The 17,878-nt window shown below is 45.7% G+C and overlaps 2 protein-coding genes across 5 annotated transcripts; both read left to right on the top strand.

Annotated features, from left to right (window-relative positions):
• The first annotated feature begins 418 nt into the window (after positions 1-418).
• Positions 419-10,304, top strand: LOC101064659 (regulator of nonsense transcripts 1-like). 3 transcript variants are annotated; one of them, XM_029831197.1, is made up of 24 exons: positions 419-776; positions 1,144-1,253; positions 1,598-1,687; positions 1,787-1,954; positions 2,062-2,242; positions 2,525-2,686; positions 3,064-3,151; positions 3,252-3,350; positions 3,590-3,698; positions 4,359-4,518; positions 4,693-4,811; positions 4,894-5,058; positions 5,152-5,266; positions 5,439-5,582; positions 5,658-5,871; positions 5,990-6,107; positions 6,180-6,336; positions 6,809-6,951; positions 7,026-7,200; positions 7,371-7,452; positions 7,553-7,714; positions 7,790-8,058; positions 8,184-8,303; positions 8,428-10,304. In XM_029831197.1, exons 1-23 carry the CDS (start codon positions 612-614, stop codon positions 8,298-8,300), a joined length of 3,312 nt encoding a protein of 1,103 aa, XP_029687057.1. In that variant the 5' UTR covers positions 419-611; the 3' UTR covers positions 8,301-8,303; positions 8,428-10,304. The 3 variants fall into 3 exon arrangements, with proteins under 3 accessions (XP_029687057.1, XP_003975714.1, XP_011614810.1); XM_003975665.3 differs by having other exon boundaries at positions 420-776; positions 1,117-1,253; positions 3,067-3,151; XM_011616508.2 differs by having other exon boundaries at positions 420-776; positions 1,117-1,253.
• Positions 10,305-11,070: 766 nt separating this feature from the next.
• On the top strand, positions 11,071-17,656 carry LOC101067063 (homer protein homolog 3). Of its 2 annotated transcripts, XM_029830627.1 has the most exons (10): positions 11,071-11,599; positions 12,863-13,019; positions 13,670-13,801; positions 13,896-14,000; positions 14,566-14,574; positions 14,872-15,005; positions 15,085-15,241; positions 16,171-16,278; positions 16,360-16,440; positions 16,517-17,656. In XM_029830627.1, exons 1-10 carry the CDS (start codon positions 11,577-11,579, stop codon positions 16,700-16,702), a joined length of 1,092 nt encoding a protein of 363 aa, XP_029686487.1. In that variant the 5' UTR covers positions 11,071-11,576; the 3' UTR covers positions 16,703-17,656. The 2 variants fall into 2 exon arrangements, with proteins under 2 accessions (XP_029686487.1, XP_029686488.1); XM_029830628.1 differs by lacking the exon at positions 14,566-14,574.
• The last annotated feature ends 222 nt before the right edge of the window (positions 17,657-17,878 follow it).

Raw genomic sequence — 17,878 nt, 5'->3', positions numbered from 1 at the left:
TAATTCCTCATTGACCACTTGTGTTGTTTTATTTTTTTTTATGTTATGATTGTGGGGTTATTTTATTTCCTTTTCTTTTAAAAAAAAAAAAAAAATATATATATATATATATGGCTTTCTTAGGTAACAAATCTTTCGGTATAATTCTGCCCTGTTTAATTGTGTAATATAAATATGCAATCAAAAACAGCCGTCTCGCTTTACTACGTCATAGCGTCGCTAGTTTGACGTCAGCAGCGGGCCAGTAATTTTTTTGTTACAATTAATACATATAAAAAACCCAATGGTCGTTTGTTTGTTAATATCATATTATGTCGTCGTTATTTGGTTAATTAGGGTTAGACACCCACACGTATGTGAACATTGATGATTAGCGACATGTCGAGCTTCTCGCGCGTGACCGCAAAGGATGATGGGATATATTGCTTGGGTTTTTGCAGTGTATTATGGGATACAGTGGGAGCTCTATATAGGGTATAGCGATCCGCAATTAGCGGACACCCTTTGGGCTATTATTCATTGGGGCTTACTCTGTTATAAGGGCTGTTTTAATATCACAGCAGCCTGTAGAAATATACATTGAATTTAGCGGTAATCGTTGGAGGATAAACATGAGTGTCGAGGCGTACGGCCCGAGCTCACAAACTCTAACGTTCCTCGACATCGAGGAAACCGAGCTTTTGGGTGCCGATACACAGGGCTCCGAGTACGACTTCACCGATTTTACCCTACCAAGCCAGACCCAGACTCAAGGACAGAGTCAGCTAGAGAACCAGGTACTGCTGGCTTTTATTGATATTTTGGTGTCAAAATATGTATCCTGCTGTGTTGACAAAACGTCAGTCGGTTAGCCAGCGTTAGCTACCGTTCGGTTAGCACGATTGCCATGCTTAAATTCTGCTAATGTGCTAGCATGCTTTCGCACAGATTTTCCGGTTTAGCTAACAAAACAGTGTGATGAGGCTCTTTAGCAGATAAACAACAGTCGATTTTATTTCCACTAGCGTTCAATATTTATCTCCGGGTTTACATCGATGACGTCAAATTTCGCTGTCGACCTCGATCGTTTTACGTCACTCACGATGGTGACCGTCCGATTTCTAAACCCGTCCACAGGTTAATGGCCCCGACATCGTTTTGCAGAATGGAGAAGACGCCGTGGTTAAAGCCAGCCAGCTGTTGGCAGAACTAAACTTTGAGGAAGATGAGGAGGACGCCTATTACACCAAGGATCTTCCTGCGCATGCCTGCAGGTAAAGCAGCACGCGCTTGCAGCCTGTCAACAGTCCTGTACATCAATAAGGGTCCACCATATATATTATATAACAGTTCATCTTGAGCAGAAGCAACATGTTTCCCTTCAGTAATTTTGATGCGATATTTTGCCACAGTTTGCTGACCATTGTTGGCAGCCCACACAGTACTCATGTAGAAACCATAAAATGACTTTACATTGTAGCAATTACCACTAAAATTTGTTAAAAAATAAATTATCTGTGTCTACTAAGTATTAATTTATGTTTTATGAAAACAAAATTAACTCTGTTTGTTACTTAACTAATACTGCAGCATTTCTTTTTAATTTTGACCTTTTTAGCTACTGTGGAATTCATGATCCAGCTTGTGTGGTTTACTGTAACACAAGCAAGAAATGGTTCTGTAATGGCCGTGGAAACACATCTGGCAGGTAAGATTCAGTACCTTTTCTGTTTAAACTTGTTCACATGTCGGTCTATGGGTGTGTGTATGTTTTGCCCAATACATTTTCACTTATTCTGAATCGCAGCCATATTGTGAACCATCTGGTGAGAGCCAAGTCAAAAGAGGTAACCCTGCATAAGGATGGCCCTCTGGGAGAAACAGTGTTGGAGTGCTACAACTGCGGCTGTCGTAATGTCTTCCTCCTGGGTTTCATTCCCGCCAAAGCTGACTCTGTAGTGGTGCTACTGTGCAGGTGAGGGTATTTTCAGCCGATGTTCATCTCGCCTTTCCATAATATTCCTTCATTTACATCATTTAACAATATGATTATAATGCCTGTGTTCTTGTGTTGTAACACAGACAGCCCTGTGCTAGCCAGAGCAGTTTGAAGGACATCAACTGGGACAGCTCACAATGGCAGCCTCTCATCCAGGACCGCTGCTTCCTGTCCTGGCTGGTGAAAATCCCATCGGAGCAGGAGCAGCTGCGAGCTCGTCAGATCACCGCCCAGCAGATCAACAAGCTGGAGGAACTCTGGAAGGTACCGTCAATGCAACTGTCCTCACAGATGTGCTGTGGGAGTCATTTGAATTTAAAATTCCAGTTCATATGTAGTTTTGATGACGTTTACGACTTTGCCACATCAGTTTAAATACCCAAAGTTATTTATTCTTGCATCTTTATTTTGGATTTTTTCAAACTGTCAAAATATACAGTCCACTTTTACCTAAAGGCTTGCTCAGTGATATGTGGTTGCTTTATTTTAAGTTTAAAAAAAAAAGCACAACAGACATGGAAAAACATGCTCTTTTTGGGGGGGCAGGAAAATCCCTGTGCATCTTTGGAGGACTTGGAAAAACCTGGAGTGGATGAGGAGCCCCAGCATGTCCTGCTCAGATATGAGGATGCCTACCAGTACCAGAACATCTTTGGTCCTCTAGTGAAGCTGGAGGCTGACTATGATAAGAAACTGAAGGAGTCTCAGGTAAATTAATAATTTGTGCATTTTAGTGTCAGATGAATGTGCTCATGTCTTTGCTACTGTGATGAGTTTGGCCTTGATGAAGGTATTTGATCATTTCCTTTTTTAAGCATCTGTATACGTTTTTGAATAGTCTAGTTTGCCTGGCTGAATCTTTTGCACACAGAGAACCTAAAACTATTGAGTTGGTGGAACTTTCCTCCACTTGTGGTTGCTGCTTGTCTGCTGCAGCCTCTGCTGGTCAAGTTTTATTGGAATCGCTGACTTTGAAGGAAAGAAAAAGTTTGAAATGATGCGATCTAATGCTCTTTATTCCCATTAACTGATTGCTCCCCTTTTCCTACATTTGTCTGAATTATAGCTGTTTTTTTTTTCCTAAGCAGACTCAGGACAACATAACAGTCAGATGGGACTTGGGACTGAACAAAAAAAGGATCGCTTATTTCACTCTTCCTAAAACTGACTCGGGTACGTTTTACTTGATCATTACAATAATCCTTCTACCTTATTTTTAAATTCCTTCTCTCTGATTTGAATTTTTCTTGATATCCTATTCTGTCCTCCCCAGATATGAGGTTGATGCAGGGAGATGAAATTTGCCTGAGATATAAAGGAGACCTGGCTCCTCCCTGGAAAGGAATTGGACACGTCATCAAAGTCCCTGATAGTATCCTTTGGCTTTTGAATTAGCTTCTATCATGTCACTATGAATAAAAACATATCTCTGCCTTGCAAAAAACACAGATTTGCACACATAAACTCAGTAATGACCGGAAGAATCATAATATCAGTGTTGATTAAAAGGTCTTTTATCATGTAGAAGACTCATGTAAGTTGTAAATGGGGATGATGTGACGCGAGGTCCTGAATATGCAGGAATGTTGTCTTCCTTGACTGCTTGACCAGACTATGGTGATGAGATTGCCATAGAACTAAGGAGCAGTGCAGGGGCTCCAGTTGAGATCCCACACAACTTTCAGGTGGATTTTGTGTGGAAGTCGACTTCTTTTGATAGGTATTCATAAGAACACATGCTATTCCATTATAGTACAACCAGTTCATCCAGTCAGTGTTTACACATGTAACTAATGGTCAACCTCAAAGGGAGAGTAAGGCCATGCAGTATAACTGAGGAATGCCAGCTATGCAAATTTAAATTTTGTTTAACCAGTTTGTAGATCTCAAAGTCTTTGCTTTGAATATTTTATCAATTTTATCGTATCCTTTCTAACCTCCTATCATGTCAGTGACATGTTTACGCAACGGTCCAATCATGTGTCGCAGCACCTAATTAACACATAAAGTAGCTGTTTAGAGTATATGTATTGTGATTATGCAGGAGAGAACACGCGCTGAATTAATACATCTTGCCAAATATACTGTGTTGTTGTTGGCACCTCCTTCAGTATTGCATTGCTTAGTTTCCATGCCAACTGCTCCAGCCTGTGGGATGTCACGGCTTTGGTTATAACTGACAGGACAAGTGAATTATACAGGTCCATCACAGTTTAGTAGAGTGAATGATTTCACACTTTTCTGTTTGAAATAAAATTCCAAGCGTAGCATTTAATGATACAAGTCTGACCATGCATTATATTAAACAGCCCTGTATTTATACATATTGATATATTTGTATTTCTCCTGTATAATGGGTCTTGTCTACTTTGTCATGCAGGATGCAAAGTGCCCTTAAGACATTTGCTGTGGATGAGACTTCAGTGTCTGGTTATATTTACCACAAACTGTTGGGGCACGAGGTTGAGGACGTGGTTATCAAGTGCCAGCTGCCTAAACGCTTCACAGCCCAGGGCCTGCCCGACCTCAACCACTCACAGGTGGGTTATGAAAAGCCAAGCTGTTCATATGAATATCTGATCAGGGAGGTTTCTGTTGCGGTTTACATTGATGAGACATAAGAGATCAGAGGCACTTATGGATATATGTTCACATACGTGTGGGTGTCTGAGTACGTGTGTGATACAGTGCTTTTGTGCTCCATTGTGCTGTAGGTGTACGCTGTGAAGACAGTGCTGCAGCGTCCCCTCAGCCTGATCCAAGGTCCACCTGGGACGGGAAAGACCGTGACCTCTGCGACCATCGTCTATCACCTGGCTCGACAAGGCAGCGGGTATAGCAAACAAGTATCTGCACTCCGTGTTATTCTGACTTATTTTGCTGACATTTTCGGTGTGTAATGTTTATCCTTCCAGTCCAGTGCTAGTGTGTGCTCCCAGTAACATCGCCGTTGATCAACTGACAGAGAAGATCCACCAGACTGGTCTGAAGGTGGTAAGGCTGTGTGCCAAGAGCAGGGAAGCCATCGACTCCCCCGTGTCCTTCCTGGCTTTACACAACCAGACCCGTAACATGGAGAGGTACGAAACAAGGATCCATAGACCTTTCTAAAACCATCTTAATTCTTTGCCATTACCGAACTCTCACCGTGTTGCAATCATCCCTCCGTTCAGTATGCCAGAACTCCAGAAGCTCCAACAGCTGAAAGATGAGACTGGGGAACTTTCGTCGTCGGACGAGAAGCGATACAGAGCTCTGAGACGCACTGCCGAGAGGGAACTGCTTATGGTAAGCGGACTGGACTTTACTGGACAGGAAGTACACACAAATATGTTCTACTTTATCAGCGTCCATGATTACTATATATAACTTTGCTTTGTTTTGTTACGTCTGGATTCATTTTGCCCAGGCTTTTTCGTCATAATTCATTTTTTCGCACTGTCCTCTGCTTGTGTTTCAGAATGCAGATGTGATCTGCTGCACCTGCGTCGGGGCGGGAGATCCTCGCCTGGCCAAGATGCAGTTCCGATCCATCCTGATCGATGAAAGCACCCAGGCTACAGAACCAGAGTGTATGGTGCCTGTCGTTCTTGGTGCCAAACAGGTAGGTTCAACATCAGTGGAAGCACATTCAGACCATCTGCACGGTCACTGAATATGTTAATGTCATCCCAAACAGTTAATCCTGGTGGGAGATCACTGTCAGCTGGGGCCTGTGGTGATGTGTAAGAAGGCAGCTAAAGCAGGCCTGTCCCAGTCGCTTTTTGAGCGCCTGGTGGTTTTGGGTATCCGGCCAATCCGTCTGCAGGTCCAGTACCGTATGCACCCGGCCCTCAGCGCCTTCCCCTCCAACATCTTCTATGAGGGGTCCTTGCAGAACGGAGTCACTGCCGGTGAGATAAATAGCCATTCAATGCGTAGAAACAGCCAATCAGCCATATTGTATGGTTCAATCTGTCTTTTTTTCCGACTGTCTTTGTTGAGTTTTTAATGTATTTACTGTTTCAACAGCGGACCGTGTGAAAAAAGGGTTCGATTTCCAGTGGCCACAGCCTGACAAACCAATGTTCTTTTATGTGACCCAAGGCCAAGAAGAAATCGCCAGCTCTGGAACATCATATCTCAACAGGTTTCAGCTTTTGTTGATATATGTAGCTGTCAGTTGCAACAAAGACATGTTAAAAGTTTTATCTAATTTCAGGACTGAGGCAGCCAATGTGGAGAAAATAACCACGAGGCTGCTGAAAGCTGGAGCGAAACCTGATCAGATCGGTATCATTACACCCTATGAGGGCCAGCGGTCGTATCTGGTCCAGTACATGCAGTTCAGTGGGTCGCTTCATACAAAACTGTATCAGGTACCGTTTCTGAGATTTTTCTCTTTCAAGCATGGTGAATCTCATAAAATTTGCTCTGGCAAATGAACAGAACAATGAACAGAACATTTACATAATGGCTTGTAATTTTGTCTGGCAGTGACAGTCTCATTCAGCAAGCAAATGACATGTTTCTACAGCAAATCAGTGGCGGCCACTGTGGTTAAACTGTGTGAAATGGGGGGGGGGGGTTAAATTAAAGCTGTTTGGATTGTGCGGTCACTGCAGCCTGGATGTAACCAAGAATGAAATGTTGCTGTACATCGGCAGTATTTTGGGATTGAAACTTTTAAAGGGCCCATTTTAACGCAGGCCTGTTCTCAATTCATTGTTACATTTTAAGAATTTTTTTAACTGCGCAAAGAAGATATTTGCTTATATTTGGACATTTATTGTCCAGAAGGGGCTGAAATTACTCTTGTATTACAATGTGCATTTGTCCATGTTTGTGCAGGAGGTGGAAATTGCCAGCGTGGATGCCTTTCAGGGCAGAGAGAAGGACTTTATCATCCTGTCTTGTGTGAGGGCCAACGAGCATCAGGGCATCGGTTTCCTGAACGATCCCCGACGTCTCAATGTTGCGCTGACTCGCGCAAGGTAGGATATCATAATGTCCTGGGTTTGTAGCTCCAAATATCCTAGATGTTTACTATTTTGTGCTCATGAAACAGGTATGGTGTGATCATTGTGGGAAACCCCAAGGCCCTGTCCAAGCAGCCTCTCTGGAATCACCTTTTGAACTACTACAAGGAGCAGAAGGTCCTGGTGGAAGGTCCTCTCAACAACCTGCGGGAGAGCCTCATGCAGTTCAGCAAGCCCCGAAAACTGGTCAACACCATCAATCCTGTGAGTTTTTGGGAGCACAATACCACCCGATGCTCTTTATGCTGCCAGAAAATGAGAAATCAGCTCCATAATACATAAATTTCAACTTTTATGTTTTATGAAAAAGAAATTTACCCCAAAATGCATGAATCCAAATGCCAAAAATGAGGAGATGTTGTGTTGTTTTGTAGGGAGGGCGATTCATGAGCACGGCCATGTATGATGCCAGAGAAGCCCTCATTCCTGGGTCTGTTTATGACCGGAGCAACAACGGTGAGAAATCTACAACAGCCTCATTTCATTTTTAATGTTAGACAGTTTACCCTGATTAAAAAGGAAACTTTTTCATTGTTTCTTTTTCTCTTTACTACAGGGCGTACAACCAATATGTATTTCCAGACCCATGACCAGATCGGTATGATTGGAACTGGCCCTAATCCAATAACGGCAATGAACCTCCCCATACCCTTTAACCTTGTGATGCCCCCGATCCCTCCGCCTGGATACCTGGGGCAGATCAATGGACCCGCATCAGGTGAGTGAAGAAGCTGTAGATTCATGCAAAATTGATATAAATACACAAAGTGGGATTCACCATCTTGTCCTCCAGGTCGCGGTGGAGGTATGAAGGGGAAGGCCGCCACCGGAGCAGGCGGAGGGTCTCGCGGCGGCCGCCAAAGAAACCGCGGCAACATGGGGAGCGGAGGAAATTCAGGATCAGACCGCGGACTGCACGGAGGTCACATGGGTGTCAGCCAGGCAAGCCAGGATCTGGGATCTCAGCCCTTCTCCCAGGGTCCCCTGACGCAAGGCTACATCAACATGAGCCAGCCGTCACAGATGAGCCAGCCAGGGCTCTCGCAGCCTGAACTCTCACAGGTGTGTTGACTGCAACTCTGAGGAACTGAGGCTAGCAGCATGTTTTCCACTGTTGATCTAAAAGAAAATACTGCTTTGCTATTTGAGCACTAGTATCTTTGTCATTTTTTTCCCTCCCATTTTAGGACAGTTACCTTGGAGATGAGTTCAAGTCCCAGATTGATGTGGCTTTGTCCCAGGACTCCACCTACCAGGGGGAGCGGGCTTACCATGGCGGTGTGACTGGTCTGTCCCAGTACTAGACTGTAAGCAATTCCACAATGGATTTAAAAATTAGAATGAATTTCATGTCTTGTTCTACTTTGGTGGAATAAGGGAACAGATAAGCAACCCATTTGTTGACATCTGTCTCTTGTGTTTTCTTCCCAGGATGCTGGAAAGAGCTAGGCCTGTGTGACGCTTAGTTCCGTGGTATTTTAATCTGGGTAATAACAAAAAAAGAACAAACATGGATACCTGTTTTCCACTGCTACAACCGAAGCATCACTGTGTGAGAGTAACAGGAGAGAGAGACCGTGAGAAACCAACCAATCACAGGAGTGAGAGCAAAAGGTGGGAGTAGAGCTGGACAGGAAGATAGCAAGAGACGGAGGAGGAGCGGGAGGCTGGTGGAGGACCGAAGGCGCCGCTGCCCAAACGCAAAGATGAGGCGAGGGAGAAGAGCTGTCATTGTCGGCACAGCGCAGTTGGACAGGCGAGGCCGTCGGCGGGTCACGGGGAGGGGAGACTTTGTCATCTTGTCCCGCGCGTCTCCGAACCCGCACGGATCTCCAGGCAGTTCGGTCGCTCCAAAAGCCGAGGAAGACGGAGAAGAGGTGACTCGCAGGAAAATGTCTCCCAGTCTGACTCAACAGGACTTGGTCTGTGACTTGGAGAGCAAGAAGAGAGGGGGAAACAAAGAGGATCCAACTCTTGAAGCTGTTTAGCGTGGCGACTTTTTAGGACTCAAAGCTCGAACCAGCTCTGCATTCGATCACATATAAGCATGCAGGAGAGAAGCGGGTGGAAACATCCTTTCTCCTTTCACGTGAACTCAACAGTGCTTGTGGTGTTATGCCCCAAAGAGCTCCAATGAAATCTGAGGGTTTTATACCCAAGGACCATTTTTCATTTCTTTCGCTGCTTTGAGTCGAAAGGTTTTCCAAGCGCAGACTGTTTTCATTGAGGGTTTTCATTGAAGAACGCTAGTGCAGCTGGCTTTCAATGCAGGTGGTCTGCAATGAATACGCTCCTCAAAGTGTCTTTTTAGTCAAACCAAGGACCGTAGCTAGCTTACAGCTGACTCTTCTGGAACCCTAGGGCCACTAAAAGATCACCTCAGCATTTCTACTTGTTAAAAGCATCGAATAAGCCAAACGAAGAGGAATGCACATCCTTTTCAGAAACATGCACACCGCCAGAATATGTATGCAGCTATTTAAGCTCCGTGTTGTCACAATGAAGTCATGAAATCTCATGAACTTGAGGTTTTAAGCTAGTTGCTACAGTACAGGTAGACGTTACACTGGAGAAACGTACACATGAAGAGGTTTTGGTACAAGTGCTATAAAATTTACCACAAAGATGTCCCTAGATAAGTTGTCATGCTGATGTGTCCTGTACACTGGTGTCCACAGTCGAGCTTGGACCCTTATTTAATGTAAGCCCCGATTGACTATAAAGTAGATTTAGTGATTTTTGTCTCAGTGTTTGTGCACTAGAAATTTGTATCATTTTGATAAACATTAGAATTAAACCTCATTTCATCCTCTATAAGTATGACATTAAAGTCTCCTTCACCTGACCTAAGTTTGCCATATGGAGAAAAAGCAGTTGCCCTAAAAAATGTCCATTTTACGATTCACCCATATGAGTATTTGGATTATAGATGCACAGGTGGACTCAGCAGAGCTTCAGATTGAGTTTTAGATGCGTTTATAATCTGTTTACCTCTAATATTAAAGCTAGTTGGATGTAGCTGTGACACATTTCTAATTTAACTGCATAACATTTCATTCACAGGTTCAAATTCCTCCTTCTGTTGCTGTAGATCTTCAGTGGTCCTTGCATGTTTTTGTGAAAAGGACCTTTAGTCCACGTTGGATTTTTGTCCTGTTTATTGTGATAATCTTTGGTTTATTGCTGTTTGGTACAGACGTGGACGCACCGTTTCATTCATCCATCCGCGCTAGAGTGATGCACTGCACTCACAACCCTTCTCCTGTCGGTAATCTTGGGAAAATAAAGTTTGCTTCTTTTTGCTCCTTTTTTTTTGTCTTTGCAGCTTTATTTCTCTTCTTTAATAAATATTTGAAAGCCATTTCAGGCACTCTTCCAGTATAAAGCCAAATACTGTAGGTAAAATTGGTGTTTTGATGAAAGATATCATGCTTTAGCCTAAAAACTGCTCATGCTGGTTCAACAAAGCGTATAGTCAGCACAAGTAACAGTGTAGAAGTTTAACAGGTTGGATGGTCTAGCAGAATAGGCTGAATGCACTGGTTATAATGGGACAAACACTAAACAGTCATAGTGGGAGACAGAGGCTCAGTGGACTGGTTATAGTGGGAAAGAGGCTAAATCAAATAGTTAGTGGGTTAGAGATGGTAATTAAAGTGGTTTTAGTGGGACAGAGGCTAAATGGACTAGTCTGTGGCAGAGACAGGCTAAATAAGATGGTAACTTTAACTAGACACGACCATTGAGTGTTTTCATGTTTGTCTAAAGTACAACAACTTTAACCTCATATGTTGTTTTATAATTGAACACATTAAATATGTTGATCATGATAAATAAAATAATGATGCTTTTTAAAGGTGGACCCCAGGAAGACTAGTGCTGCTCTAGAGCAGCTAATGGGGCCCCTCACAAATAAAAGAAAAGAAAATTAAATAAGATGTGCAGGCAGGAGCGGGTCTGTTTGTATAAATGCAGCACGCGCCCTAAATGGGCTGTGGAATGGCCGGGGGGGTCTTTTTTAGGTCAGGGCGATATTTCATTAATCCGTAAACTGGCAGCGTCGTCGGACCCAGAAGATCCAGGTTGCAGCAGGACACACACGCGGCTTCATTGGCTGCCGCCAGCGCTGACACACTTTCCCAGCCTGTGAACGTGTGCTGGGGGCTGCGGAGCCCGCAGGTGGAACCCAACAGGAGCAGAGGACAGCCTGGACCACCAGGAAGGAGGGAAGGGGGACAGAGACAGCAGTCGCTTGTGTTCTAAAGGCAGCAGATCCGCCTTCCGGAGGGGGGGACACTGGAGGCTGCAGAGAGACGACCCCCACCACCACCCCCCATTCTCCTTTAACTCTCTGCACTCTGGAGAATTAAACATCTGGCAGATTGAAGGAAAGAGCGCACACACGCACGTACACACGCCGCAGGTTCACACTGACATGGGGTAAGTGCGCCTGGACTCGCTTTGGAGACGTTTAACGAGCTTCGGCTGCAAATTTGACCCTCGGAGAGTGTTTGAAGATCACTTATCGGATTAATGGACACAGCGCTCCAACTCTGGTAGGGAGCACGACACCGTGCAAGATGTTTCCTCACCACAGAGAAAGGTAGGACGGTTACCGTCTCTGTTATTTCAAAATATCTGTAAAAAAAAAAAAAAAAGTTGAACATGTTCAAGCTGTGCACTTCGCTGCGTTGACCAGACGGTCTAGTTGATCTGCTCAGTGTATAAAGGTACAAAACCTGAAGGCACGTCTCTTATTGCTGTCTTTAGATGAGTTAAATACAACATTTCAATTAGTAACAAGGTCGTAAATCAGTCTTTAAAGTATTTGACAGCTGTGCGTTGGATCCAAGCAGTTGGATGCTGTTGGATGTTAGATGCCGTTAGATACACCCCCCCCCCCCCCCCCCCACCCCCAAACATGTCAGAGGGGCTTTGTTGTGTTTAAGCCCAGGAGGCCACATCCATCTTTTGAGGGTGAAGGTCGAGCAGCTGAACATCTTCGAGAGCCGACGCAGAAAACAACACAGTCACATGTGCCCACTGTGTGTTCGGGTGTGTGTGTGTGTGTGTTTCACAGTCACATGCACAGACCCTAAATCGCCCCAGGAGTGAATGAGTAGCTGGGATGGAGGGTGACCTGTGTTCCTGCCTCTGGTCCAGTGACTACTGGGACCAACTGGGGCATTACTGAGCACCGTTTGACACAACTGTTGCGTAAAGTTTTTGTTTTACAACATATTTCAGCCACATCTTCATGTGTCTGGCGGTAACACACTCCCTCTCTCACACTACCGTTACTGGATTTTGTGTGTCACTAATGGGGTCAGATATAAATGTGTAATGACTGGCCAAAATACTGCCGTTCTACTGGGAGCCGCTGCTGTAATTTGCAGAACTGCACGGATGAGGAGGTGTCCTGGATTTCACCATTTTGGCACCTGGCAGGCACCGAAGAGGCCCCCCTCTCGTGGTGTGTTTACTGGCCGAGGGACAGTTTTCACATGTTAGTGTGATTCTGAATATTCCTGTTCATTTGTGACCTCCTCTGTCAGGACAGCCTTCCAAAAAAAATGATCAAATCCCAATTTGCTGACTTTCTTCTCCGGGTGGAAACATCTGACCTCGAGGAACCGCTTTTATTTTTCCTGCTGTTTACACAAGTTAGAAACAGAGAAGGAGATCTCAGCGCCAGATAGACCGCCTCCCACCTCCCTTCAGAGTGTTTCAAGTCTCCGCCGTGTGTGTTTTAGGAATGTAGTATGAATGAAGATGTGACCCTGGAAGGTCACGTTGTTTCCCGTCCGCGATTTGCTGTTAGAAATGCGTCCGAAATTGTCTCAAATCCTGACGGTTCCCTCTCCAGGGAGCAGCCCATCTTCAGCGCCCGGGCTCACGTCTTCCAGATCGACCCCACCACCAAGAGGAACTGGATCCCTGCCAGCAAACATGCCGTCAACGTGTCCTTCTTCTACGATGCCAACCGCAACGTGTACCGCATCATCAGCGTGAGCGGCACCAAGGTGAGGGGGGAGGAGTCTCTCCTGACATCATATGATTTTAAAAATAGTCCACCCAGAATGGGAGATTCAGTATTGGCCTCATGAATAAAACAGCTGTGCATGCTGGGAGCTTCTGATTGGTGCATCTGCAATCAGACAGGAGGAAGTAGAGCTGTGGATTTAGATTATGAAAAGGAGACCGCGCCATAGTGGGGGGTCGGATCTGTTTTATCTCTTCACCGCACCTCTGATCTGACCCACATTCCTGCCTCCCAGAAGGCTGTGCGGCGGTGGCTGTCGGCTGGTCAGCGGGCCAATCCCGCCGGGGCTGGTGTCTGGCTGCAGCGCTAATCCTCACCGCCGTCCAGCGCGTCACCGCCGCGCATGTCGGCGCAGAAAGCGCGGAACTTTGCGTAACGGTCTGCTGGACGGAGGAAAGAGGAAAGAGCCGGAGCAGAAGCTTCCTGCTAAGCTGCTGCGGTTTAAAATCCATCCCATTACTGCAAATCTGGACGTGACATAAAAGGTTTAAATAGAGCTGCTGCTGTGTTTATTTTATACCGCCGCTCATGGAAAAAAGGCCTCGCTGCTCCCGTCAATACACACCGATGACGTAATGCAAGGCAGGAGCAGAACCGATAAACGGGGAGGGGTTCTGTCGCTCCGTACAGGCGATCATCAACTGCACGGTGACACCCAGCATGAGTTTCACCAGGACGTCCCAGAAGTTTGGCCAGTGGGCCGACAGCAGGGCCAACACTGTGTACGGCCTCGGGTTTGCTACCGAGCAGCAGCTGCATCAGGTTAGTCCAAAAAAAGGGTCCAAACCCTCAAAATGTACCAAGTGGGGGGAGTTTTTAATGATGCCATTGCCCTCAAACGCTCCTTTTTTTAAAGTTTTCCGACAAGTTCAGGGAGGTGAAAGATGCCGCCCGTCTGGCCCGGGAGAAGTCGCAGGATAAGGAGCTGGCCAACTCCGCCCTCACCATCGCTGCCCCCCAGGTGAGGCTCTGAAAGTGGAGCAGGCTCTGTCCTGATTCACAAGGGACGCGGGGACGCGTCTCTGGCATTCTGGGGTCGGGGGGGAAAAGCTGCGAGCAGGAGGTCAAACCAACGCAGCTTTTCCACCTGTGATTAAATAAAGTGACGGATGGAGGGAAAAGGAAAAAGACAAATGACGGATGAGCTGGATCACTTGTTTCAGAGGGGAGAGGGAGAAGTGTGGAAAAGTAGGCCGATGGTAACAACACCCCCGAGAGGAGCTTAACTGATGAAAATGTACTCCACCCAGGGCCTCTATAGATCAATAGAGAAGAATTACCCATGACTTCAGTCTGATCGGTGATGAGGAACACATTCGGTGTCCCCACCCCCCCGACCCCACGTCTTCATGGATTTAATGGGGCCAAAGCTGCAGACAGATCGTTAAATGCGTCAGTTAGCTGCACTTGAAGCCCAACGCCATTGAGACTGCGAGAAATTTGAGGCGTTGTGTTGTTCTGGGAGCTGTTACAGTGATGTTTGTTTCTGTTGTTTGTTTCTCCCACCTGATGGATCTGCTCTGTAGTTCTCACAGGTGAGTCCGTTTCATTTCAAACAGAAAATAAGTGTGGGACTCTCCAGAGGCTTGAAGGGATTTACACCTGTTAATGGGATCAGGTCCGAATCAGATCCTTTAGCTCAACTGGGGATCGATTTTTACTTTATTACTCATCAGAATCTCCGCCTTCATGCGCCTTCTGTCACATGAGCAGCAGCATCGTCCCCCTCTGTCACTGAAAACGTCCAACATCTCTGCTAACAATAACGTTTATAGAGTATATTTCTGTGCGACTGTTATCTGCGGAGTCCCTTTTACTGATGCGCTCCTCAGGACCTAGCGGATGACCTGCAGTCTCCTCCGGTGATGTGCGTGAACGGACCCGAGGACAAGCTGTTCCGCAGCCAGAGCGCGGACATCACGTTGTCCTCGGAGAAGGAGCGCATCAAAAAGATGCTCTCAGAGGGGTAAAGACACACACACACACACCTTGGTCCTCAAAGCTGGGGTATCCTCGTAAAACAACACTGTGCGACTGTCGCCCAGCTCCATCTGTGAGATGAATCTGGAGTCCGAGCTCTTCACCCTGCAGGACAGCAACTCCAAACTGGTGGCCGCTTTGCACGAGGCTAACGCTAACGTGGAGCAGTGGAAGAAACAGCTGATGGCGTATCAGGAGGAGACGGAGCGGCTCCGAGACCAGGTGAGGCCCCCGGCTGTATTCAGTCCCGTTAATGTTTGGTTCAGTGTTCCAGAACCAACTCCGACCACGGTGTTCAGGAGTCGGGCCCACGTTAAGCCCGCAGGGCAGACTCAAATTTATTCCTGTTCAGGGGAAAATGAAGATGTCAGCTGGGCTGGCAGACTTTGGCTCAAGGCTCTAATCAAACACGCTTCTGGGGAAACAAGTTCACGGTCACGTTCCACCAGAAGGACGTCTAGTCGATACAGGCCGAGGCCCCACGAGGACTTCGATGTCAACAGAAGCTGTTTTCACCTTTACCGGTACCCAAGTCTTCTGGGAACCACCTGGCCTCCGGCCAACACCAGCTCAGTAATTCAGTGTATTGATACCAGCGTAACCAGGCTTTATTATTGCTCTGTAATCTCTAATCCTGCACCTCTGATGGTATTTGGAAGCAGTTCTGCTTCATTTATGGGAGAAACGTCCCTCGCTTCCGTCTCCTTTGCTCGCTGTGTCGCAGGACGGGGACCAGGTGGCTGAAAATGGCTCACATCTCAGGGGTGGTGCGTGAGCGGGGGGGAGTTTGTAGGACAGCAATATCCTAATTTCAATGCCCCAGTTAGGAAAGAATGAAAAATCACCAGAGGGAGCTGGCATCGACTGCCTTCTTTTTTTTTTTAAAGAGTCACTCACACACACATATTCAAGCGAAACTAAACAGGACAAAGACTGAGAGAATCTGTGTGTTTCTAGCTGGCTGGGACTTTATTCAGTCCAGGCCCGACATGCACCAGGAGTGTAAGTCTGATATTTTCGAGACGGACTTTAAACCTTAAGAAGATGAGGAAGAGCTGATTATAAAAAGGGATGCATCAGATTCCATTGCTTCACCTCCAGAATGATTTCATTTACATTCTCATCAGTGCTCAATGCTTTTGTGTTGCAAGGTGGCTGACTTAGAGGCTCATGCAGGCCAAGGCCCCAGTGACCTGCTGAAGGACGAGCTGTCCCAGTCCCTGGAGGAGCTGGAGGCTCTGCTGAAGGCCAAAGATGAGGTTGGTGCCGGCCGCGTTTAGTCTCACGTGTCCTTCGTCATGGCCAGAAGGATTCAGCTCCTCCTTTTGCTGTTGTTCTAGGAGATCCACATTTTGCAAAGCAAGAAATCAGACTACCACCAGATGGAACACGCCAGGGACGAGGCCATCCACAGACTTCGGGTAGGAATGGTGAAATGTGGAGTGATAGGGCACTTTTAGAGATTCCCTCTTCATTTACACCAGACCTCTTCTGCAGGAGAAAGAAATGCGCAATTCGGAGTTGGAGCGCCGCATCCAGAACTCAGAGCAGAACTTGAACAGCTCTCTGGAGGAACGGGACCGCATGGACGCTGAAATCCAGCGGGCCATCGAAATTCTGGACATCAAGATCTTTGACCTCAACGACCTCCGTCAGAGCCTGTTTAAACTGATCAGCAAATAAGAATGCAGGTGAAGAAATCAGGGTGGAGAAGTTCGCGACCAAGTCCAGCCCGCTCATCGTCAAGCACAAGCGGCTGCGGGAAGGTTTAAAAGTCCAGAACCTGTCGACCTAAGCTGTCGCTGCAACAGCAGCAGCAGCAACATACACGCGGTCGTCCCCGTCCAATGCATCGCTTCATGTTGCGTTCGAGGGTTGCATTCACAGCAAAAAACAACCTTTTAGATAAGTGCTTCACATTTACTACTAAGACATGGTGCTTTTAGTTTTCCATCTGTGTTATTTTTGTAAACAACTCAGTGCAGGGTCAATATAAATAAGATGCCTTTTTTTCCCCAAAATGGGGTCTGGCAAAAGAAAGTGGACTGAAAGGGAATGAAAAGAAAATATACAAATGGATATCTATAGCATATTTAAGTATCAGTCATGTACAATCTAGCAGCTGCAATGTGTCCGTAAAATTGCAAGCCAGTGTGTTTCATTTAAGAAACATTAAGATCTGATTATTGACACCAAAGATCAAATGTTAAGAGCTAATTCACCATAAGATCAGTGTTTAAATGTAAGAACACACCATTTTAATTGATAAGATATATGTAGTAATAAGTCTGTGATTCTATTTAGGGTGATTAAGGTTTTTCTCCCCAGCTCATACGAATAGATATATCCTTAAAAGAAAATATCTGTATTACATTTAGGCATAACAGGAGTTTGGATTGGCTCAGTCAAATGAATTGCGTTCTATGTCGTATCTGAACTACAGAGAAACATACGTGTGATAGAGATTTTCTGCCTTCTGTCTGGATTAAGCGCCTCACCCTCAGCGGTGGATAACAGTTTTATTATTTTTGAAGCCTTACTGTTCTGTTCTGTTCTCGTGGTGAATGTGGATAGTTGTCAGATTTGTTTGCAAAGTTTGAGCTGTTTTCACTATAATAAAGGCAAGTCTATGCAGTCTATGGTTTCATGTCTATTGTTTACCAGTTTTTTTATTGTAATAGACCAAAAATATCAGATTTATATTTTAAGCTATACACGTGTACCACGAAGTAATGACTCGCTGTAATACGTCATACCCACACGACTACACCCAAATAACCCTGTTGCCATACCTCCAACTGACCACTGGAAGTCGCTGTTTCCCAATAGCTGGAAATAAAAAGTACAGGGACGAGTGTG

The sequence above is a fragment of the Takifugu rubripes genome, chromosome 22 (genome assembly GCF_901000725.2).
Source record: "Takifugu rubripes chromosome 22, fTakRub1.2, whole genome shotgun sequence".
NCBI lineage: Eukaryota > Metazoa > Chordata > Actinopteri > Tetraodontiformes > Tetraodontidae > Takifugu > Takifugu rubripes.
This window is presented reverse-complemented; position numbering and strand designations above follow the sequence as displayed.